Below are 19079 nucleotides of genomic sequence, written 5' to 3' on the forward strand. Positions count from 1 at the left end.
CATCCCTTTTAAATAAAAAGAGTAATTTAATAGGTTAAGAGAAAGTAAAAACAATATTAAATCATAGGATCATAGAAGGGATGGCTCTAGGTCATCTTGTCCTATTTCCTATACCCCAGGCAGGACTAAGTAATAACTAGACAATTCCTGACAGTTGTTTGACTAACTTGTTCTTGAAAACCCCTACTGATGGTGATTCTACATCTTCCCTCAGCATATTTCATTACAAAAAAAAAGTGAAAATTATGAGAGAAACAAAACTGATCAACACATAATTATGTTATTTGTGGCAAGACCAGAGAAGGGCATCAAGAATCTAGACCTTGGGGGTGTATATAGAATTACATCCCAAAAAACTGTACTAAAGGAGTGATATAGATGTAATGTCGAACTCTCCAAAATTCGGGAATGTCAGATTTTAGGTTGCCAGCAGGGATGAGCACTGGAAGCACAAGAAAGACAGTCTCCCTGCTGTCAGTTCCAGTGCCTGGTCCCACAGTAGCCCTGACAGCCGGTAGAAACGGGATATTTGTACTCAGCCCAGGAGCTCCAGACTAGAGTATGATGTGTGGGGATGATGTGATCTGGTCACACACAGGAGCTGTGAGGTGATGGACAATCCTGTAAACAGAATTTTTTGGTAGGTGCTAGGGAATCAGTAAGGCAGAGTTGAGGGCTTAGACATCCAGTTTTATGGAAATTTGACAGATCATGGGAGACAGAAGTAAAAGGCAAGAGAAATAATAGCAAGGGCACCTATTGGCATGGGGCTGCGCTGTGATTTTTGTACCAGTGACAAGATGTGTGCCAGTGTCACTTCATGGAGGTTGAATGTGTCTAGAAGCTGTAGGATCATGATGAGGACCAGCTTCCATGCCTCCATTTTGTTGGCTCAGCTCATGGTTCCCCAATGTCAGGCTCAGACTGTCAGGACTGTCTCTTATTATTTGTTTGTGCTGCACCCAGCACAAATGGAGGCCTCAGTCCTGATCGGGACTTCCTAGTGCTATTGGAATGCATATAGGTATCACAAAATCATAGAGTTCACAATTCTAAGGAAGGATAGAAGGGAGAACAGCAAAATAGAGACAATGGATTTTGGGAAGGCGGATTTTGGTAAGCTCAGAGAGCTGATATGTAAGGTCCCATGGGAATCAAGACTGAGGGGAATAACAACTGAGAAGAGTTGGCAGTATTTCAAAGGGACATTAAGGGCCCAAAAGCAAGATATTCCACTGCGTCGGAAAGATAGAAAATATGGCAAAAGACCGCCTTGGCTTAACCACGAGATCTTGCATGATCTAAAAATAATAAAGGAGTCCTATAAAAATGCAAAGTAGGACAAATTACAAAGAATGAATATAGGCAAACAACACAGGAATGCAGGGGCAAGATTAGAAAGGCAAAGGCACAAAATGGGCTCAAACTAGCTACGGGAATAAAGGGAAACAAGAAGACTTTTTATAAATACATTAGAAGCTAGAGGAAGACCAAGGACAGGATAGGCCCACTGCTCAGTGAGGAGGGAGAAACAGTAACAGGAAACTTGGAAATGGCAGAGATGCTTAATGACGTCTTTGTTTCGGTCTTCACTGAGAAGTCTGAAGGAATGCCTAACATAGTGAATGCTAGTGGGAAGAGGGGAGGTTTAGAAGATAAAACAAAAAAAGAACAAGTTAAAAATCACCTAGAAAAGTTAGATGCCTGAAAGTCACCAGGGCCTGATGAAATGCATCCTAGAATACTCAAGGAGCTGATAGGGGAGGTATTTGAGCCTCTAGCTATCATATTTGGAAAATCATGGGAGACAGGAGAGATTCTAGAAGACTGGAAAAGGGCAAATATAGTGCCCATCTATAAAAAGGGAAACAAGAACAACCCAGGAAACTACAGACCAGTCAGTTTAACTTCTGTGCCAGGGAAGATAATGGAGCAAGTAATTAAGGAAATCATCTGCAAACACTTGGAAAGTGGCAAGGTGATAGGGAACAGCCAGCATGGATTTGTGGATAAGCGGTGGATGTGGTATACATAGACTTTAGTAAGGAATTTGATATAGTCCCACATGATATTCTTATCAATAAACTAGGCAAATACAACTTAGATGAAGCTATTATAAGGTGGGTACATAACTGGCTGGATAACCATACTCAGAGAGTAGTTATTAATAGTTCACAATCCTGCTGGAAAGGTATAACTAGTGGGGTTCCGCAGGGATCTGTTTTGGGACTGGCTCTGTTCAATATCTTCATTAACGATTTAGATATTGGCATAGAAAGTACACTTATTAAGTTTGCAGATGATACCAAGCTGGGAGGGGTTGCGACTACTCTGGAAGATAGGGTCATAATTCAAAATGATCTGGACAAATTGGAGAAATGGTCTGAGGTAAACAGGATGAAGTTTAATAAAGACAAATGCAAAGTGCTCTACTTAGGAAGGAACAATCAGTTTCACACATACAGAATGGGAAGCGACTGTCTAGGCAGGAGTACGGCAGAAAGGGATCTAGGGGTTATAGTGGACCACAAGCTGAATATGAGTCAGCAGTGTGATGCTGTTGCAAAAAAAGCAAATGTGATTCTGGGATGCATTAACAGGTTTGTTGTGAGCAAGACACGAGAAGTCATTCTTCCGCTCAACTCTGCGCTGGTAAGGCCTCAGTTGGAGTATTGTGTTCAGTTCTGGGTACCACATTTCAAAAAAGATACGGAGAAATTGGAGAGGATCCAGAGAAGAGCAACAAGAATGATTAAAGGTCTAGAGAACATGACCTATGGAGGAAGGCTGAAAGAATTGGGTTTATTTAGTTTAGAAAAGAGAAGACTGAGGGGGGACATGATAGCAGTTTTCAGGAATCTAAAAAGGTGTCATAAGGAGGAGGGAGAAAACTTGTTCATCTTGGCCTCTGGGGATAGAACAAGAAGCAATGGGCTTAAACTGCAGCAAGGGAAGTTTAGATTAGACCTTAGGAAAAAGTTCCTAACTGTCAGGGTAGTCAAACACTGGAATAAATTGCCCAGGGAGGTTGTGGAATCCCCATCTCTGGAGATATTTAAGAGTAGGTTAGATAAATGTCTATCAGGGATGGTCTAGACAGAATTTTGGTCCTACCATGGGGGTAGGGAACTGGACTCGATGACTTCTCGAGGTCCCTTCCAGTCCTGGTATTCTATGATTCTATGATTTATGGCAAGAGTTGGGGATTACCAAAACCACAGGACTAGGCTTAAAAATGAAAAATCCTGAGGTTAATTTTTTTTCAGAGGAATCTTTTTGGTTTTTGACATTTTGACAAGTATTTGACTCAGATCAAACGGAAATCAGAGAGAAGAGAATGATTTCTTGCTTCAATCCTATTTAAATCACCAATTGCTCTTAATTGAAGTCACAGAACCATAGAACACTTTGATTAAGTATCTTTGTGGACATGAGTGCTATGGTATGAATGTATTCAAACTGGACCCAGTACTTTCCAGCACAAAGACTCTGGGTTCCTCCACGGTCTGCCCTTGCCACGTAGAGGATTGCTCTATCTCCATGAATGCCAGAATACTGCATCCCTGGTACCCTTCAAGGCAGGACTGAATGCTTTTTTTGTTTTTCTTAAGGCTGAGCTGTTTGGACATTTTGTGGGGCAGGACTGGGATTTTCCCTTTGACCTTTCACCTATGAATGTGCAAAGGCATCCCACATTTTAGAACATGCATCAGAAGATGCTATGGGCAGCTTGAATAAACTGTATTGAGAAGATTTTCCTTCCTGGCATCCTGAAATCTTCCTATCTCTATATGACAGGCTTTTTGTGCAAGGCACTGCAGGAGCCAAGCCATTCTTCTTCTTAAAATGAACAGAGAATGAACAATTTGAAATCAATTAAAGAAAACAATTGGAAAATAAATCCTCATCATGTTGTGTAACAAATTTTTCTCTAATAGAAGTGAAAATTCATATAGGAGGTGCCATACCATTCTCCTTTGAAGATACTAAAATATCAGGGATATGACAAACAATTCTAAAAACATACATCCTCACTCTTACTTACAATAACTGTATTAAGTTAAACATTTGTTGTCAAAATACTTGTATATTTTAAAAACGTCTTTGTTCTATGTTTCCTAGACAAGTCATGAAGGTGTTATAGAACAAAATGTTCATTAAAGATGCTGAGAATCTTTGTGTAGCATATAGCTCTAGTTTTAATCACTAAAGGGGACAGGGCAAAGCATTTTTCTACTGAGTGCACCTTGAGTCAGATATTGACATTGGCTACAGCTAGTTGCAAAGTTTATGAAGAGTGACTTGCCTTTTTGCTAAAGGTTAGAGTGTTCACATGCACATAATAACAGTGCTCAAACCACAGCTGTATTTCAAGTCATGCATGTGTTTGGTTTTAGTGGCTTGCCAGTGAGAGAGGAATTAGACAGAAATTCCCAGTTCACAGGAGAAATGATGAAAAGGATATAGGCAATTTTTAGAATGCACAGGAAGTTGTCTGAGTCACAACTTCCACATTCCTTTTGAAAAATACAATGTTTAGATCGAATTATTATAAATGCCATAAAGAAATATATTTCTACTTCTGGAAAAGCATAGGATATGAAATATCCTTCTTCTCCTTCTTAGAGAGAGAGAGAGAGAGGTCCCCGTTTGGGTGCTCCAGGTTGGATGCACCGCCGCCGAGCCTCAGAGCGAAGATTTCATAGCAGTGTCTTTGGGACCGTGCAGGTGTGCACCAGCAGTCGCATGCTGCTTGCATGAGCCCCCCTCCCACTCCTCAGTTCCTTCTCAACTGCCTCCGGCTACAGATGGACTCAGCAGTGCTCCCTAGCTTCTTCGCATCTACATGATTATACTTTTTAAAACCAGTTAAAAGTCATTATAATAGTTAATTAGTTAGTGAGTTTTAAATAGTTAATTACTGCGTTAATTTTAAAAAAAGAAGAAAGAAAAAAACCTTAATTAGTTTAAGGGGCTTTCTTCTTTTTTCCCAGTTAATCCCTCCCTAAGTTTTTCTGACTGCTGACATTGGCATGCCTCGATCACCTGGCTTTAAATGCTGCACCTCATGTAATAAGCATAGTCCACTTTCGGATGGTCACTCTCAATGCCTCCACTGCCTTGGAGAGCAGCATATCACTCAGAAATGCCCTCATTGCACAAAGCTTAAAATCATGGGCATGGAAAGACAGAGACCTCCGACTCAAATTATTTTTATTAGAAAACTCAGTCAGACCATCCTCTGATCCAGGCCAACAGCCTGAGGAACTCAAGCAGTGGGGATCCAAAAAGCAAATCTCCTCAACTCCTCAAGGGGCTACGGCACCGAAACGGCATCCCCCTCACGGCCGGTGCTGAGAGTAGCGGTGGCACCATACCTCAGGACGTATGACGCCGCTGGTGTCTCTGGAGCCCCCAGCAGAGACAAACTGCGCATGCACTAAATCGCACTCTGAGGTGACAGGCTTCAAATTGCCTGCCTCATTAGCTGCAGCACCATCTGGCAATGATACAATCTTGCCGACGCAGCACGAGAGCACAGCGCCGACTATGTTAACAGGTGCCTCAGCTTCCACCTCAGAGAAGCCTGATGCACCACAACTGTCCTTGGCACTGAGGCGTGATTCAGTGCCTCAGATAGCCTCTGTGTTCCCCACTGTGGCACCGGCAACACCTGTTGGGCACTACACTCAGCACAGAGACTTATTAGTCTCATCCACTTTTAACTCACCATTTTTACAACCTGAGTGCTCTCCCGCTATGTTAACATCACAGAGATCACTCTCTCAAGAAGGATTTTCATCCAAATCTGCTGATGACTTCTCTAGGGGTTTTTCACCAGAGAATTCTCCTTACACAGCTCGGAGTATTTACTCTCCCAGATTTGGGAATATGCCTCCGTATTATGGCAATCCTTGGGTACTTCCACCTGAGCCTTATCCCTATTGGCAATACTGGGGCAAATGGCAATTTACCAGAAACACCAGCACAGCAGGAAGAGACACAGAGTGCAATACTCCCCCTCCAAACAAATACAGGAAGAGAACCCACTCTCACAGGAGGCTGCGACTCCTCCTGACTCAAAGGACCCCCCTCTACTAGAGGGAGGATCTCTCGCCCCAGCGTCAAAACGACTTCAGACGATGCTACACATTTCCAAGATCTTTTAAGCATGTAGCTGCTGAATTAAACATTCCTCTCCAGGTGGTTGTGGAAAATTAACATGACCTAACAGACATACTGCACTCAGTAACACCATTAAAGATAGCATTGCCAATTAATCCAGCAATAATGAAACTGGCAAGGATGCTGTGGCAAACTCCGGCATCAATCTCTTCCATGGCTAAGAAAACTGATAAGAAATATTATGTCCCACCCAAGGGTTTGGAATTCCTTTTTTTCTCACCCAGCACCTAATTCTCTCATGGAAGAGGCTGCACAACAAAAATCCAAACAGCAACAACACCAGCCTACTCCATCATACCGTGATAGCAAACGGCTTGATGCATTCGGGCACAAAATATATACATCTTCCACTTTATAATTTCGTATTTTGAATTATGCAGCTTTATTGAGCACATACGATTACAGAAATTACAGCAAACTGAACAACTTAGTTGCAGACATTCCTGAGGCTAAGAGACAACAATACAAAGTATTGAAATCCAAAGGTCACACAATTTCAAGAACAGCGTTACAAGGTGCCTTAGACGCTACTGACTTGGCTGCACATTCTACAGCAACATCAGTAGTAATGAGAAGGTCATTGTGGTTTAGCTACACTCCATTCCCCAGGGAAATTCAATCTACAATAGAAGATCTGCCCTTCAGTGGCCAGAAGCTGTTTGCAGCTCACACCAATGAAATTCTCTACTCCATGAAGGAATCCAGAATAATTATTTGGTCTTTGGGAATCTACAACCAAGTACCTATCTGAGACCTTGATACCCTCCATATACACAACACTACAATAGACAAGACAACCAGCAGCAGAACAGAGGCAAAGGCAGAAACCAATGACGTCGGCCTTCCTCTACCAATTCTCAACGGTCATAGCAGTCCACAAGCAAATTTGATCATCAAATCGAGAGTCTGGAGAGCCTGTCACCTATTCCAACACTGCTGAAGCAAGCAAATCTCTTCCATCACCGATTGTTGCCTTTCTTCAACAACTAGCAATATATAACCTCTGATAGATGGGTCCTGCTGATAATTGAAAAAGGCTACCTTATTCCCTTTGTGTCCATATCTCTTCTCCACCCCCCTTACTCATCCCTCTTCAGGGACCACTCTCACAAAATCCTCTTTCAACAAGAAGTAGAGTACCTCTTACACATCGGGGTGATTGAACCAGTCGCTACACATTTTAGGGGCAAGGGATTCTACTCCCATTACTTTTTTATAGAAAAAAGATGGGGGCTTCGAGGCCCATTCTGGACCTTTGAGCGCTCAACAAATTCATACAGAAACAAAAACTAAAGATGGTAATGTTTGCTACCATATTGCCAGCATTGGAAAAGGATGATTGGTTCTTGTCCCTCTACTTAAAAGATGCATATTTTCACATTGCCATCCACCCTGCTCACAGCTGTTTTCTTCGTTTTGTTGTAGATTCTCAACACTAACAATACAAAGTGCTTCCATTTGGACTCTCTGTGGCACCAAGGGCCTTTTCAAAGGTGTTGGCAGTTGTCACAGCGTACCTGAGGAAACAAAGTGTTATATTTTCTTACCTAGATGGCTGCCTCCTCAAGTTGCACTCTCACAACGATTCCTGCTGCTCTTTGTTGGTCACAAGATACCTATTCCGACACCTAGGCCTTCAGATGAACAAAGCCAAATCGACGTTCTCTCCTACACAAAAGATACAGTTTATAGGAGCATGCCTCAATTCGATAATGGCCATCGCTTCCCTAACTACAGACCATTTTCAAAAAATTGTGGCCTCAGTAAATACCTTACAATCCAGCCCCTGCTCAACAGCACTCAAATGCCTTTGGCTGTTGGGACACATGGTGGCATACAACTTTGTAGTCGGTAATGCCTGCCTTCACATGAGATGTTTACAGAGCTGGCTGGGACAGGTGTACAAACCCAATGTCCATCCACTATCCAAATCCCTAGCCTTTCCAAGGATAGTAAAGGAATCCTTGCACTGGTGGCTGAGCCCACAGAACCTGTGTTCTGGAGTCTCCTTCCACCTACCATAACCATCTGTCTCTATGACAAGAGATGCATCCCGTACAGGATGGGGTGCCATTTGCGATATCATACCTATCAGGGCCTGTGGTCCATCACTGACAAGAATTTGCACATAAACATCCTAGAACTCAGTGCAGGTCAGGAATACATGCAACAAATTCCTCCCATTCATCACCAACAGACACGTCAGACTGTATATAGACAATGTCGCAGCAATGTTCTACATAAAAGGTTAGGTCGGAACCTGATCTTGAGTGCTTTGCACAGAGGCCATAGCACTTGGGAACTGGTGCTTGAAATACAACACAATTATCACTGCAGTGCATCTTCCAGATGCCCTGAATAAAATGGCAGATGCACTCAGCAGAGCCCTCCTGGTCGAACACAAGTAGCAAATGAACCCGCACATATTGGAGGACATCTTCCACCTGTGGGGTCATCCTACCACAGACTTGTTTGCCACACAGTCCAACAGTCAGTTTCCCCTGTTCTGTTCCGGGGCACGAATAGGTAAGATCAATGGGGGATGTCTTCCTAATTGCATGGACAGCTCACCTATTCCATGCATTTCCTCAAATACCCCTATTGAACAAGGTAGTTCACAAGGCAAGGACGGACAGGGCTCATCTCATACTTATAGCACCAGCATGGCCACACCAGCCATGGTTTCCCTTCCTAGTGGCGATGTCCCGTGCCCCACCGATCCATTTACCTTGCGTGAGGGATCTCCTTTTTCATCTGGGCTCCCACTATGGCCATCTGAACCTCCACTCCCTACACTTGAAGGCGTGGCTCCTGGATGGTTCTCTTCCCTGGAGTTGACCTGCTCACAGCAAGTACAAACGGTCCTTCTACACAGTAAGGTGCAGAGCACCCGCAAGACTTACCTTCAGAAATGGAAAAGATTCTCGACATGGTGTGCTCGTCACCACCTGGTTCCTTCAACATCCTCCTTATCTAACATCCTTGACTATCTTCTGCACCTTAAACAAGCAGGCCTCACAAGTTGCTTCATTAAAGTTCACCTTGCAGCCATTGCTACGTTTCACTCCAAGACAGACGACTCGTCCATATTTGCTCATCCACTCACCAAGAGGTTCTTAAAGGGCCTGAAGGCACTTTAGCCAGAGATCAATCCACCAAAGCAACCACGGGACCTGCGTCTAGTATTGAATGTTCTAACTAGGCTACTCTTTGAACCAGTGGCGACCACCTCATTAGTACACTTGTCCATGAAAACTGTTTTCATTGTAGCTATTACCTCAGCCAGATGGGTAGGACAGATTGCAGCCCTAATGTCGGATCCCCCATACACCACCTTTTTAAAAGTCAAGGTCACTTTACATACCCATCCCAAATTCCTCCCCAAAGTACACACATCCATCCATATCAACCAGACAATACATCTTTCCACTTGCTTCCCCAAGCCACATGTCAACTCTTTCGAGATGAAAATGCACATGCTTGACCTGTGCAGAGTGCTCTCTTTTTACCTGCAGCGAATGAGACCGTTCTGAGCGTCTTCCAGACTATTTGTCTTCAATTGCAAACCACAGTAAGGGACAGGCCGTCTCATCACAGAGACTCTCCCACTGGATCTCGGATTGCATGAAGTTTTGTTACACACAGTCAGATGTGCTGCCTCCAGATAGCATAAGGAAACACTCAACCAGAGCCATGGCTACCTCAATAGCATTCCTCCATAAAGTACCCATAAGAGGAATCTGCATAGCTGCCATGTGGTTCTCTGACAACACATTTGCAAAGGACTACGCACTTATGTGGGGACCTCTTTCCAACCTGAAACTAGCTAAGGCAGTTCTTTCCACCACTTTTTGCCAGATCCAAAGTCTCTACCTCCCTAATGGGAAATTGCTTTGTAGTCACCTAATGTGGAGCACCCACGGGGATATCTCTCTTGAAGAGGAGGTTAGTCACCTTAATAGTAATTGACGTTCTTCGAGATGAGAGTCCTCGTGGGTGCTCCATAACCCTTCTTCCTCCCCTCTACTTCAGGATCCTGGCTTTCTCAAGCCATGGTTTCAGGATAAGGAAGGAACTGAGGAGTGGGAGAGGGGAGCTCGCACATGCACAATACCTGCAGCCTAAGGCTATGTTTAGACTGCAAGCCTCTTTCGAAAGAGCGTCTAGACTGCAAGCGGAACTTTCGAAAAAGCAAGCTGCTTTTTCGAAAGAGAGCACCCAGGCAGTCTGGATGCTCTCTTTCGAAAAACCCCTGTTTGCATTCAAGAATGCCGTTTTTTGAAAGAGCACTTTCGAAAAAAGGCGTTATTCCTCGTGAAATTAGGTTTACCGCCGTCGAAAGAAAAGCCGTGTTCTTTCGATTTAATTTCGAAAGAATGCAGCTGCAGTCTAGATGCAGGTGAAGTTTTTTTGAAAAAAGGCTACTTTTTTCGAAAAAAACCCTGAGTCTGGACACAGCCTAACAGCGCATAACTGCTGGTGCGTGCCTGCGTGGCCCCAGGGACACTGCTATGAAATCTCTGCTCTGAGGCTCAGCAGTGGAGCGCTGACCTAATGTGAGCACCCACGGGGACACTCATCTCGAAGAATGTCAGTTACTATCGAGGTGAATAACCTCCTCTTTTTTTACTTAAGAGTAGCAATAGAGTGGTGAGTTGGCTTTTCCATGACCTATTGCATATGTAAAATACAGCATGTGAACCTACTAAATGCTTCAACAGCCTGATGATAATCTCTGTACTCAAAAGAGGCTGAGGCAGTGCTCATTGAAGTCAATGTGGGATTTGGCTTCTGACTTCGGTGTGTGTAGGATTGGGCTCATTTTAGATCTTGTCATACCAAAACAAATAGTTTGTTCTTCTCCTGCCTCCACCAGTTATATTAACCTAGTAGCTCAAAGGAAGGAAGAGAATTCAATGCAATCATGTGGTGCTGTCCTACTGCAGGAGTTTTTTCTTAACCCTAGTTTATGCACTAAAGCTTAAATATTGCTAAACCTTTCTAGAGATTAACCTAAATAGTGTAACTACCAGTGTTATTCTTGTTAATTATATGTGTATCCCTGTAAAATGGCATTTTTTAAAATGCATCCATCATGTTTGACACATGCAAGTACAGAAGAAATTATTTTTTTTCGCTTTGCAGCAGTTTTCATTGGACTGATTCCCATTTCCCACTAGTGTGAGAGGAGAATCAGATCCAGTATCTTATGCTATTTTTAATCTTGCTAAATTGTGCTCCTTTGTAATATCCTGTGATGGTAAACTACACAAGGTGAATTTACTCTGTCGGTGTCCATTTATGTTTTGTACCTTTATAATGGATTACTTTTTAAATGTGGTGTTTTCACTGAAATCTGAGGGAAAGCCGTAAAGGCAAAATGGCCTGTTTCAATAAGACAACAAAAGAACATAATGGTCTGTTAAGTGGGGGATTCTGAATGCAAAATGGGAAATATTTCTGGGAAGGGAACTGATTGGTTGCATGTTGCTTTCTGGAATGTTTTCATCTTAGATGGAAATTATCCCATACTTGATCTCCGCCCAAAGATTATCAATTTTGGAAAGCATAAGGAAAAAATGGTTCAGCTATTTTGAGACATGTGAATGTGAAAGGAAATAGTTTTCCTGTATGTTCTGAATGACATGTGTAGTCCCGTGTATCCCAAATGGCTGAAGCTGGAAGCCATTTTAATACAATACTCTGTTGAAGAGTTAAGCACATAAAAGTCAGAACATTCAAGCCTGTAACTTTTCTGCCACGGCTGGCAAAGTTACATATACACTAGGGGAGTATTTTGAGTGGATGTGGATATTTTTTGTACTTACGTGATTTCTCTGACATGCCTATTTGTTGCTGTACAACCACTGGAAATTCTGCTAGATTTCCTAAGCACATAGCTACATATTGCATCTTCTTCTTTAACCCCACACAAAAATCCTGCAAAAAAGCCACCATAGTGTAGTGGCCTGGGGCTGCTCTAACTGTAGGCCAGCTAAGCATCTGCCTAAGGCAGCAGATATCTGGGAGAAGAAAAAATGTTTTAATGCTCATGATGTAGTCTTCTGCTTCTGAAAATGCTGCCCTCCCAGATCATTGGCACACACACGCCCTTTAGCAGCTGCACCCCTAGTATGCTACTGTGTACCATATAGCCTGTCCTCTGCACAGAGCCAATGTATAGTTACCTTACTTGCGGAATAACCTTGTAACTGAGAACCCGGAGAGGAATGCATAGAGCTCCACCCACTGTACCACACAGCTTCCTCCTACCCCACTGACCCACATTTGCATTGGCATAGAACTCAGGCCTTGGTAACAAGTAGCTCTCCACCCAGTGTACCACACAACTCTGCCCACTGCACATGGCTTCACCCATAGGGGAAACACACTGAAGTTTTGCCAAAGGTGGCAGATTGTGTTGTGTGACCAAACATTTTAGGATCACATTTGGTGGGAAATAAGGATGATTACTTTTGAGGGTCCTAAGATTACCCAGATTTCATGGCTTGTACTCTAAACCTGTTCCCCATTGCATCTCAAAATGGATGGGATGATCTGTTCTTTGATCTTCCATTAGTGAATTCGAAAGTGTTGGAAAAGGAAAAATGGTTTGTTCTAATATCTGTATTCTGTAACGATGTGCTTGGCCTGATTTTGTGTATGTAAGTGAGGTGAAGGTTATAAAGTATGTGTCTGTAATGAGAATTAAATGGTGGTAGAAGCCAACGTATAGTAACCTTACTTGCGGAATAACCTTGTAACTGAGAACCCGGAGAGGAATGCATAATAAATCTATCCTCTGCCAGTTTTAGTTTATGTTGGCTCAAAACCTGCAATTGTGCAGATGCTAACGGGCAGGTTGCTAAAGTAGCTAGCTCCAGAAGGTTTAATGTCAAATTTACAACACTTAAGACGGCATTTAATTATAAAGAGGCCTTTGATGTTATGAAAAGAATGCTGATTTTTTTTATGTCAACTCTTCAAGAACTCTTGCCGGCCTTCTGCATCTCTGCTCCATATCTAATAGTGGGGACTGTGAAGTAATGATGTATATTGCAATCTGTCTTTAATAAAATGTCCTATACTAATGTAATGCTCAGGCATCAAATGGGGAAAAAAATCTGATTCCTTGTTAAATGTCTAAATACATGGCTAGAGGTAAATGTTTCTACGAAAAATAAATGTGAATCTAAAAGGTAAAAGTTGTATTTATTTATAGTCTCTTCTCTGGTACTCATTGCTGTAGTAATTTAGAACCTCGCAAATACCAATGAATATATCCTCATGGGATAATAGTATTATTCCCTGTCTATAAAATGGGGATTTGAAGTATAAATAGATTAAATTATTTACTGACAGTGAAACAGTCTGTGGTCAAGCTGGGAATATAAACCACATCATTTAAGTCCCATTCCAATGCCTTTGCCACAAGCCTCATCCTTCTTCTCAATCATTATTGGTGCTGACATTTTCTGGTTTTCAGAGTAATTCACAGCTCTTCCATGTAAGGGGCACCCAGCTTTCACACAAGTTTATATAGAATACTTTCCCGGAGGAAAGTTTGTTTTAGACTTTACATTTAGAAAGTGTATATACTGAGATACAACAGATGGTTAATGGCAAAAGAAGCATGAGGAAAGATTAACTGGTCAGAACAGAAAATCTAGAAGCTTGTAGGTGCTCAGTGAATGTGATAAAATAAATCCTCTGTTTAGCTACCCTTCCCTGTGACAAATAAGTCAAATTCCTCTGCTTGCAAGACACGCCTACACAATACAACATAGTCCATCTTCGCTTACTTTAGAGTTGACCATTGAGAAAATAAATATAAAAAATTGGCCACCACTCTTGCCCCAGTCAATGTTTGTATTCATTCCATGCTCATATTTCTTCACATTAGCAAGCAAGATCAGTGTCCCCTAACCAGCAAAAGCTTAGAAAGACAAAGCCAGAAAATTTGTGGCAGGATCCCACTTATGAAGTAGAATTGAGGGCAATAGGTTGGCTGGGACAATGTGTTAAAGAAGAAGGCTCCTCACTCTTCTTCTTTGCATTTTCTAAACTTGATGTAAATCTCATTGAAACCAACAGAAAGATTCACCATGACTGCATTGGGTTTTGGATCAGGCCCCAGATGTGCAAAGTGCTTTACAATGTGCTAATCTTTTGTTAACTATTTGTGGATTTTAAATGGAACATAATGGATTTTTAGAGAATATATTGGATAGTTTGTGAATATGCTGAGTTCCACATGTATATTATTATTATTTTACTAGAACTATGCTTATGAATACATTTGAACTACTGCATGGTTCACTGCAGTAAAACTGCTGCTTGGTCTTTTATGTACTATTTGTAGGAGTTAGATACTTTATTTGTAGGCGTTAGATACTATGAGCTGTTAGATACTTTATTCTCTCCTCACTAGTATAATAAAATCAAACAATGCACTGCTAGGACTTGCCCTAGCAGTTTTAGCTGCCGTAGTTCTCACTGTTCCCCAAAATATAAAGGTTTTATTAGATTTAAAATATTCCCAATGAAAGCCATGAATATTTATTGGAGGAGAATACAACTTTTTGTCCTGAAATGTCTCAGTTATGAATTTGCTTTTTTGGCAGGCATGATTAAGCCACACTATTTTGTAATCTTTTCTGTAATAATAGCCTAATTTAGGTCTCTGAGTGAGTTTAACAAAGCTTGCAGCAAAACCCAGAATTGTTTTTGAAATAATTTTGTTTTGTATGAAATGTAAATCCAGTATTTTCTACAGCTGCATCTTTAATGTATTTAAACATGTGAAAAATGTATTTTCCTTTTTTTAAAACTTAGATAAAAATAAAAATATATAGCACTATTTTGTAGACATTAAATGATATAGTGTACATGATACTTACAAATATATTTAGTATTGGTAACTGTCACAAACAGGATAATGCTTGATCTGTTTATAGTTTTATGTGCGTTATATTTAAAATTGGACAAACTAATTTTGCTTTTATTTGTATGATACTTGTTCTTAAATGAATCTTGCAGACAACAGTGATAGAGGGTAATGCTATGTATAATCTATATTTAAATCATATTGACCAACCTAAAATCTAACTTTCCAGTTAATAAAATCTCCATTCAAAATATAACTCATCAGTGTTTCTTTATCTCTAAAGATTTAGGTGCATTCTCATTTGCTATGTTTAAAGTTTTAATTTGGGCTGTAGAATGAGTTACATTTTGACATGTGAACAAATGTTAGTCAAGGCTTGTCATTTTCCTACAGAAATTGGTTAACGGGATTCTTACCTTCGAATATTTATCCAATGGAGTTAGACACTAGAGTAGAGACAGCTGGTGTGGTTAAACTAGGCTAAATTTATTACTGCTTTATTTAATGACATATTTTCTATAAAATTGAAGTAGTGAATGCCTCAGCCCTTTAGCTGGCAGTAGAAAGATGTCACATTTTGACTAGTTTCTAGATATCTCTGGATAATTAAGTAGAAGCAGTGGAAGAAACAAACCAAATCATGCTGAAAAATGCAGTAGAATAGATTTTATATTTTTTGTTGTGGTCATGCTCTTTGGACCACATTGTGTACTTGCACTGTTATACATTATGTATGTTTCTGTGTAAGTAAAACTACTCTTTGAAATGTATTAACAAAAATAATATGAACATTATAAGGTAAAAAAAAAAGCTGTGGGTAAGCACCATAGTTCAGTTATGTGGCCTCTAGGTCTCTGTTGACCATACTTACATGATCAGTCCCATTGGCTTTCTAGGGGCTGCTGGCATGAGTGAGAGTAGCAGTACAGGAAACCCTCGCCATTCACAGTGCCTGCGCTCCTGCCTCCACTATGAATGTTGAAATTCCTGACTACTGGGAGCTCCCTGTGGCTCCCAGATATACTGTGGGGACCAGGAACTGCTTGAGTTCCACCTGTTTCCCAGTCCCTACTTTTCTCCTCCCTCCACCTCGCCCCCATGCTGCGACAGGAGACCCATTAATACACAGAGCTGTGAATCCGCAAATCATGACAATTTCTTATAGTAGGCTTTAAGGTGGAGATTTTCAAAGGAGCTTAAGGAAGTTAGTTGCCCAAAATTGAAATTCAGTGAGAACTGGGCTCCTAACTCCATTGAGAATCCCAGCATGAATGACTAAAAATACTATTTGTAGATGTTAATCCATTGCTGACAATCTGAAAACTTCATTTGAATGTGTAGAAAATGACCATCAATCTAAATAAAGAGCTCAATTAATGGTATGATAAAAATAAATTCAAAAGACTATGTTTGATGTAGTGTCTATCTTTTCTTTTATCTTTGTAGGTTACATATTTGGGGAAGGTATCCACAACAGGAATGCAATTTTTATCAGGCTGCACAGAAAAACCTGTCATTGAATTATGGAAGAAGCACACACTAGCCAGGGAGGACATCTTCCCAGCCAATACCCTTCTGGAAATCCGCCCCTTCCAAGTCTGGCTTCATCACCTGGACCTCAAAGGTGAAGCCACAGTCCACATGGATACCTTTCAGGTGGCACGTATTGCCTACTGCACTGCTGACCACAATGTCAGCCCAAACATCTTTGCTTGGGTTTACAGAGAGATAAATGATGACTTGTCCTATCAGATGGACTGCCATGCTGTAGAGTGTGAGAGCAAGCTAGAGGCCAAGAAGTTGGCTCATGCCATGATGGAGGCCTTTAAGAAGACTTTCCACAGCATGAAGAGTGATGGCCGGATCCATAGGAATAGCTCATCTGAGGAAGTGTCTCATGAATTTGAATCTGATGATGGTTGACTGAACTCATTGGTGGTGCAACAAGGGCAAAAATTGCCTAGGGAATAGGAGCTGATAGATGAATAAGCAACAACTGATATCTGGAATCAAAGACTGCCAAACACATGGCTGACCAGCTTTTTAAATCAAACAAGCAAATCAGTACCTAAAGCTATGCATCATTAAAGTAATTATGTTACATTGAAATCTGCTGCTGATGTAAATGTGAGGAAAAAGCTCCCCTTCCCCATTTCACCTCCCCAACCCATTTGCCATCAACCCTTTACAGCCTGGTATAATTCAGGTGTTCAGTCTGAAGTTGATTCAGTACAGTTTGCCTTATGAAACTCATCAAGCAATTTTAACAGTAGATCCTCTAGGATTAGTAGCTGGGATCTGACGCTGCCATGCATCAGCAAGTGAAAAAGGAAGTTCTTTGGTTGAGAGAAATGAATCCATTCCCACATCATACAGCAAAATCTTTCAACCTTACCTAGGCTGAAACAGCCATTTCTAGGCTTTTTGACAAATGGTCTGACGTTCTGCAGTTTATTCATATTTCACAGATTTTTTTAAAAGATGCTTATATTTACACACTATATCATATGCTATCCTTTATTTTATTCATTTTGCCTATTTTCTTAATGAACCTGCAGCCACCCGTCTCCCACCAAACAGCATTAATTATAATTTCCAAAATACTAAAAAAGGGGAAAAAACTCTATAATAGCTGGTAATACAGTGAACCAGCTCCATTCTTCCTGCTGAGAGTTGAGTGACATGTTGCTAAGACCCATGTTCTTTAACCAGTTGAACTGGAAATTATGATCAACCTCAGGTCTGACATGATATGAACATGATAGCCTTAACGCCATAGTAGTCTCCATCAGCAACCTAGTACATATAATTTGACATTGCTTGTAAAGCTGGGTCATATAAGCCAGAGGTGTTACCATAAATAGCACAGTGTCTGATAATTAAAAGGCACTGGTCCTTTCAGAGTCAGGTTTGAAATGATTTGTTTGTTCTGGTTGAGAAGATTACATTAAGCTATCCTGCACTTTTCCTGGTCCACGGACTAAAAAGTTCGTAACTCAAATAAAAATAAAACCTTTGGTTCACTAAGAGTAGAAGAATAGTTTGCAGGTAATGCTGCTCCTTTATACAATTTTGTTCATAACCATGGTAATGTTAGGGGCACTAGGGCACCTTACAGAAGCCTTAAAAGAAAGCTATGTGTCTGTGTTTTGTGTGTGTCTATATACATTGTGTGAAAGCGCATATGTATGCCTGTGTGTATGGACAATGTTAAAGCATGTAGATTGAGCATGGAGACATGGTGAAAAGGACTCACAGCTCTTGAAAATATGCTTGTTGCTTTATAATGTATGTAAACTATTCTCCAGCATTCATACTTTAATAAAAATATGTTTGAGTTAAAGCTATGATAGTTTTAGGCTCTGTTTCCAGTGCAAACTCAGCTTTTATTTAAGTATCTTGGGTTCTGTGTTCCACTGATATGTTTTTGCAAACACCAATTAAACTGTATTAAAATTGCTATAGGCTTAGTTATATATACAACCCCCAGACAGTTAATAGGATTAAAAAGTTAATTTATTTACTTTTAAAATATTCCATTCCATTCTAAGAAGGACAATGGGAATTTTCATGACTTCCTGTTGAACTGAATTTATTACTAGCTAAGATAAGTTTTTAACTCTTATTTTAATGTGTGTGGAACCCAATCCATACAAGTTGGATCTCCTTGGTCCAACACCCACGTAACAGACCAGTCCTGAACAAGGAAATTTACCCGACCAGTGGAGGCCCTCAGCCACTGGCCTCCCAGCCTGCTGACTGTCTGCACCACCGGCTTTGCATCCTGCCTCTGACCCCGCTGGATGGTCAGCCCCAGCCAGCCTCCGCCCCCCATACCACTAGCCCCGGCCCTGGGCTGACACAGGGTCCCAGTCCTAGGCTGCTGCTGAGCCTGGGCTGCTGTGAGCTCTCAGCCCTGAGCTGTCATGGGCTTCTGGCTCTGGCTGAGGCTGCCAGATGCTGGCCTGCTGCCACTGGACTCCCAGCCCGGGGATCTCTGGTTCAG

The 19079-nt window shown here is 41.4% G+C and overlaps 1 protein-coding gene across 2 annotated transcripts in view; it reads left to right on the plus strand.

Annotated features, from left to right (window-relative positions):
• Positions 1-18420, plus strand: part of PID1 (phosphotyrosine interaction domain containing 1) — a 173706-nt gene extending 155286 nt beyond the window's left edge. For both annotated transcript variants that reach the window (XM_025182996.3, XM_006119881.5), the window contains one exon: positions 16520-18420. In XM_025182996.3, the coding sequence (XP_025038781.1) occupies positions 16520-16996 (477 nt within the window). In that variant the 3' untranslated portion in view covers positions 16997-18420. The remainder of the gene's footprint in view (positions 1-16519) is intronic.
• The last annotated feature ends 659 nt before the right edge of the window (positions 18421-19079 follow it).

This window comes from Pelodiscus sinensis, chromosome 10 (genome assembly GCF_052426305.1).
Source record: "Pelodiscus sinensis isolate ZL-2025 chromosome 10, ASM5242630v1, whole genome shotgun sequence".
Lineage (NCBI taxonomy): Eukaryota > Metazoa > Chordata > Testudines > Trionychidae > Pelodiscus > Pelodiscus sinensis.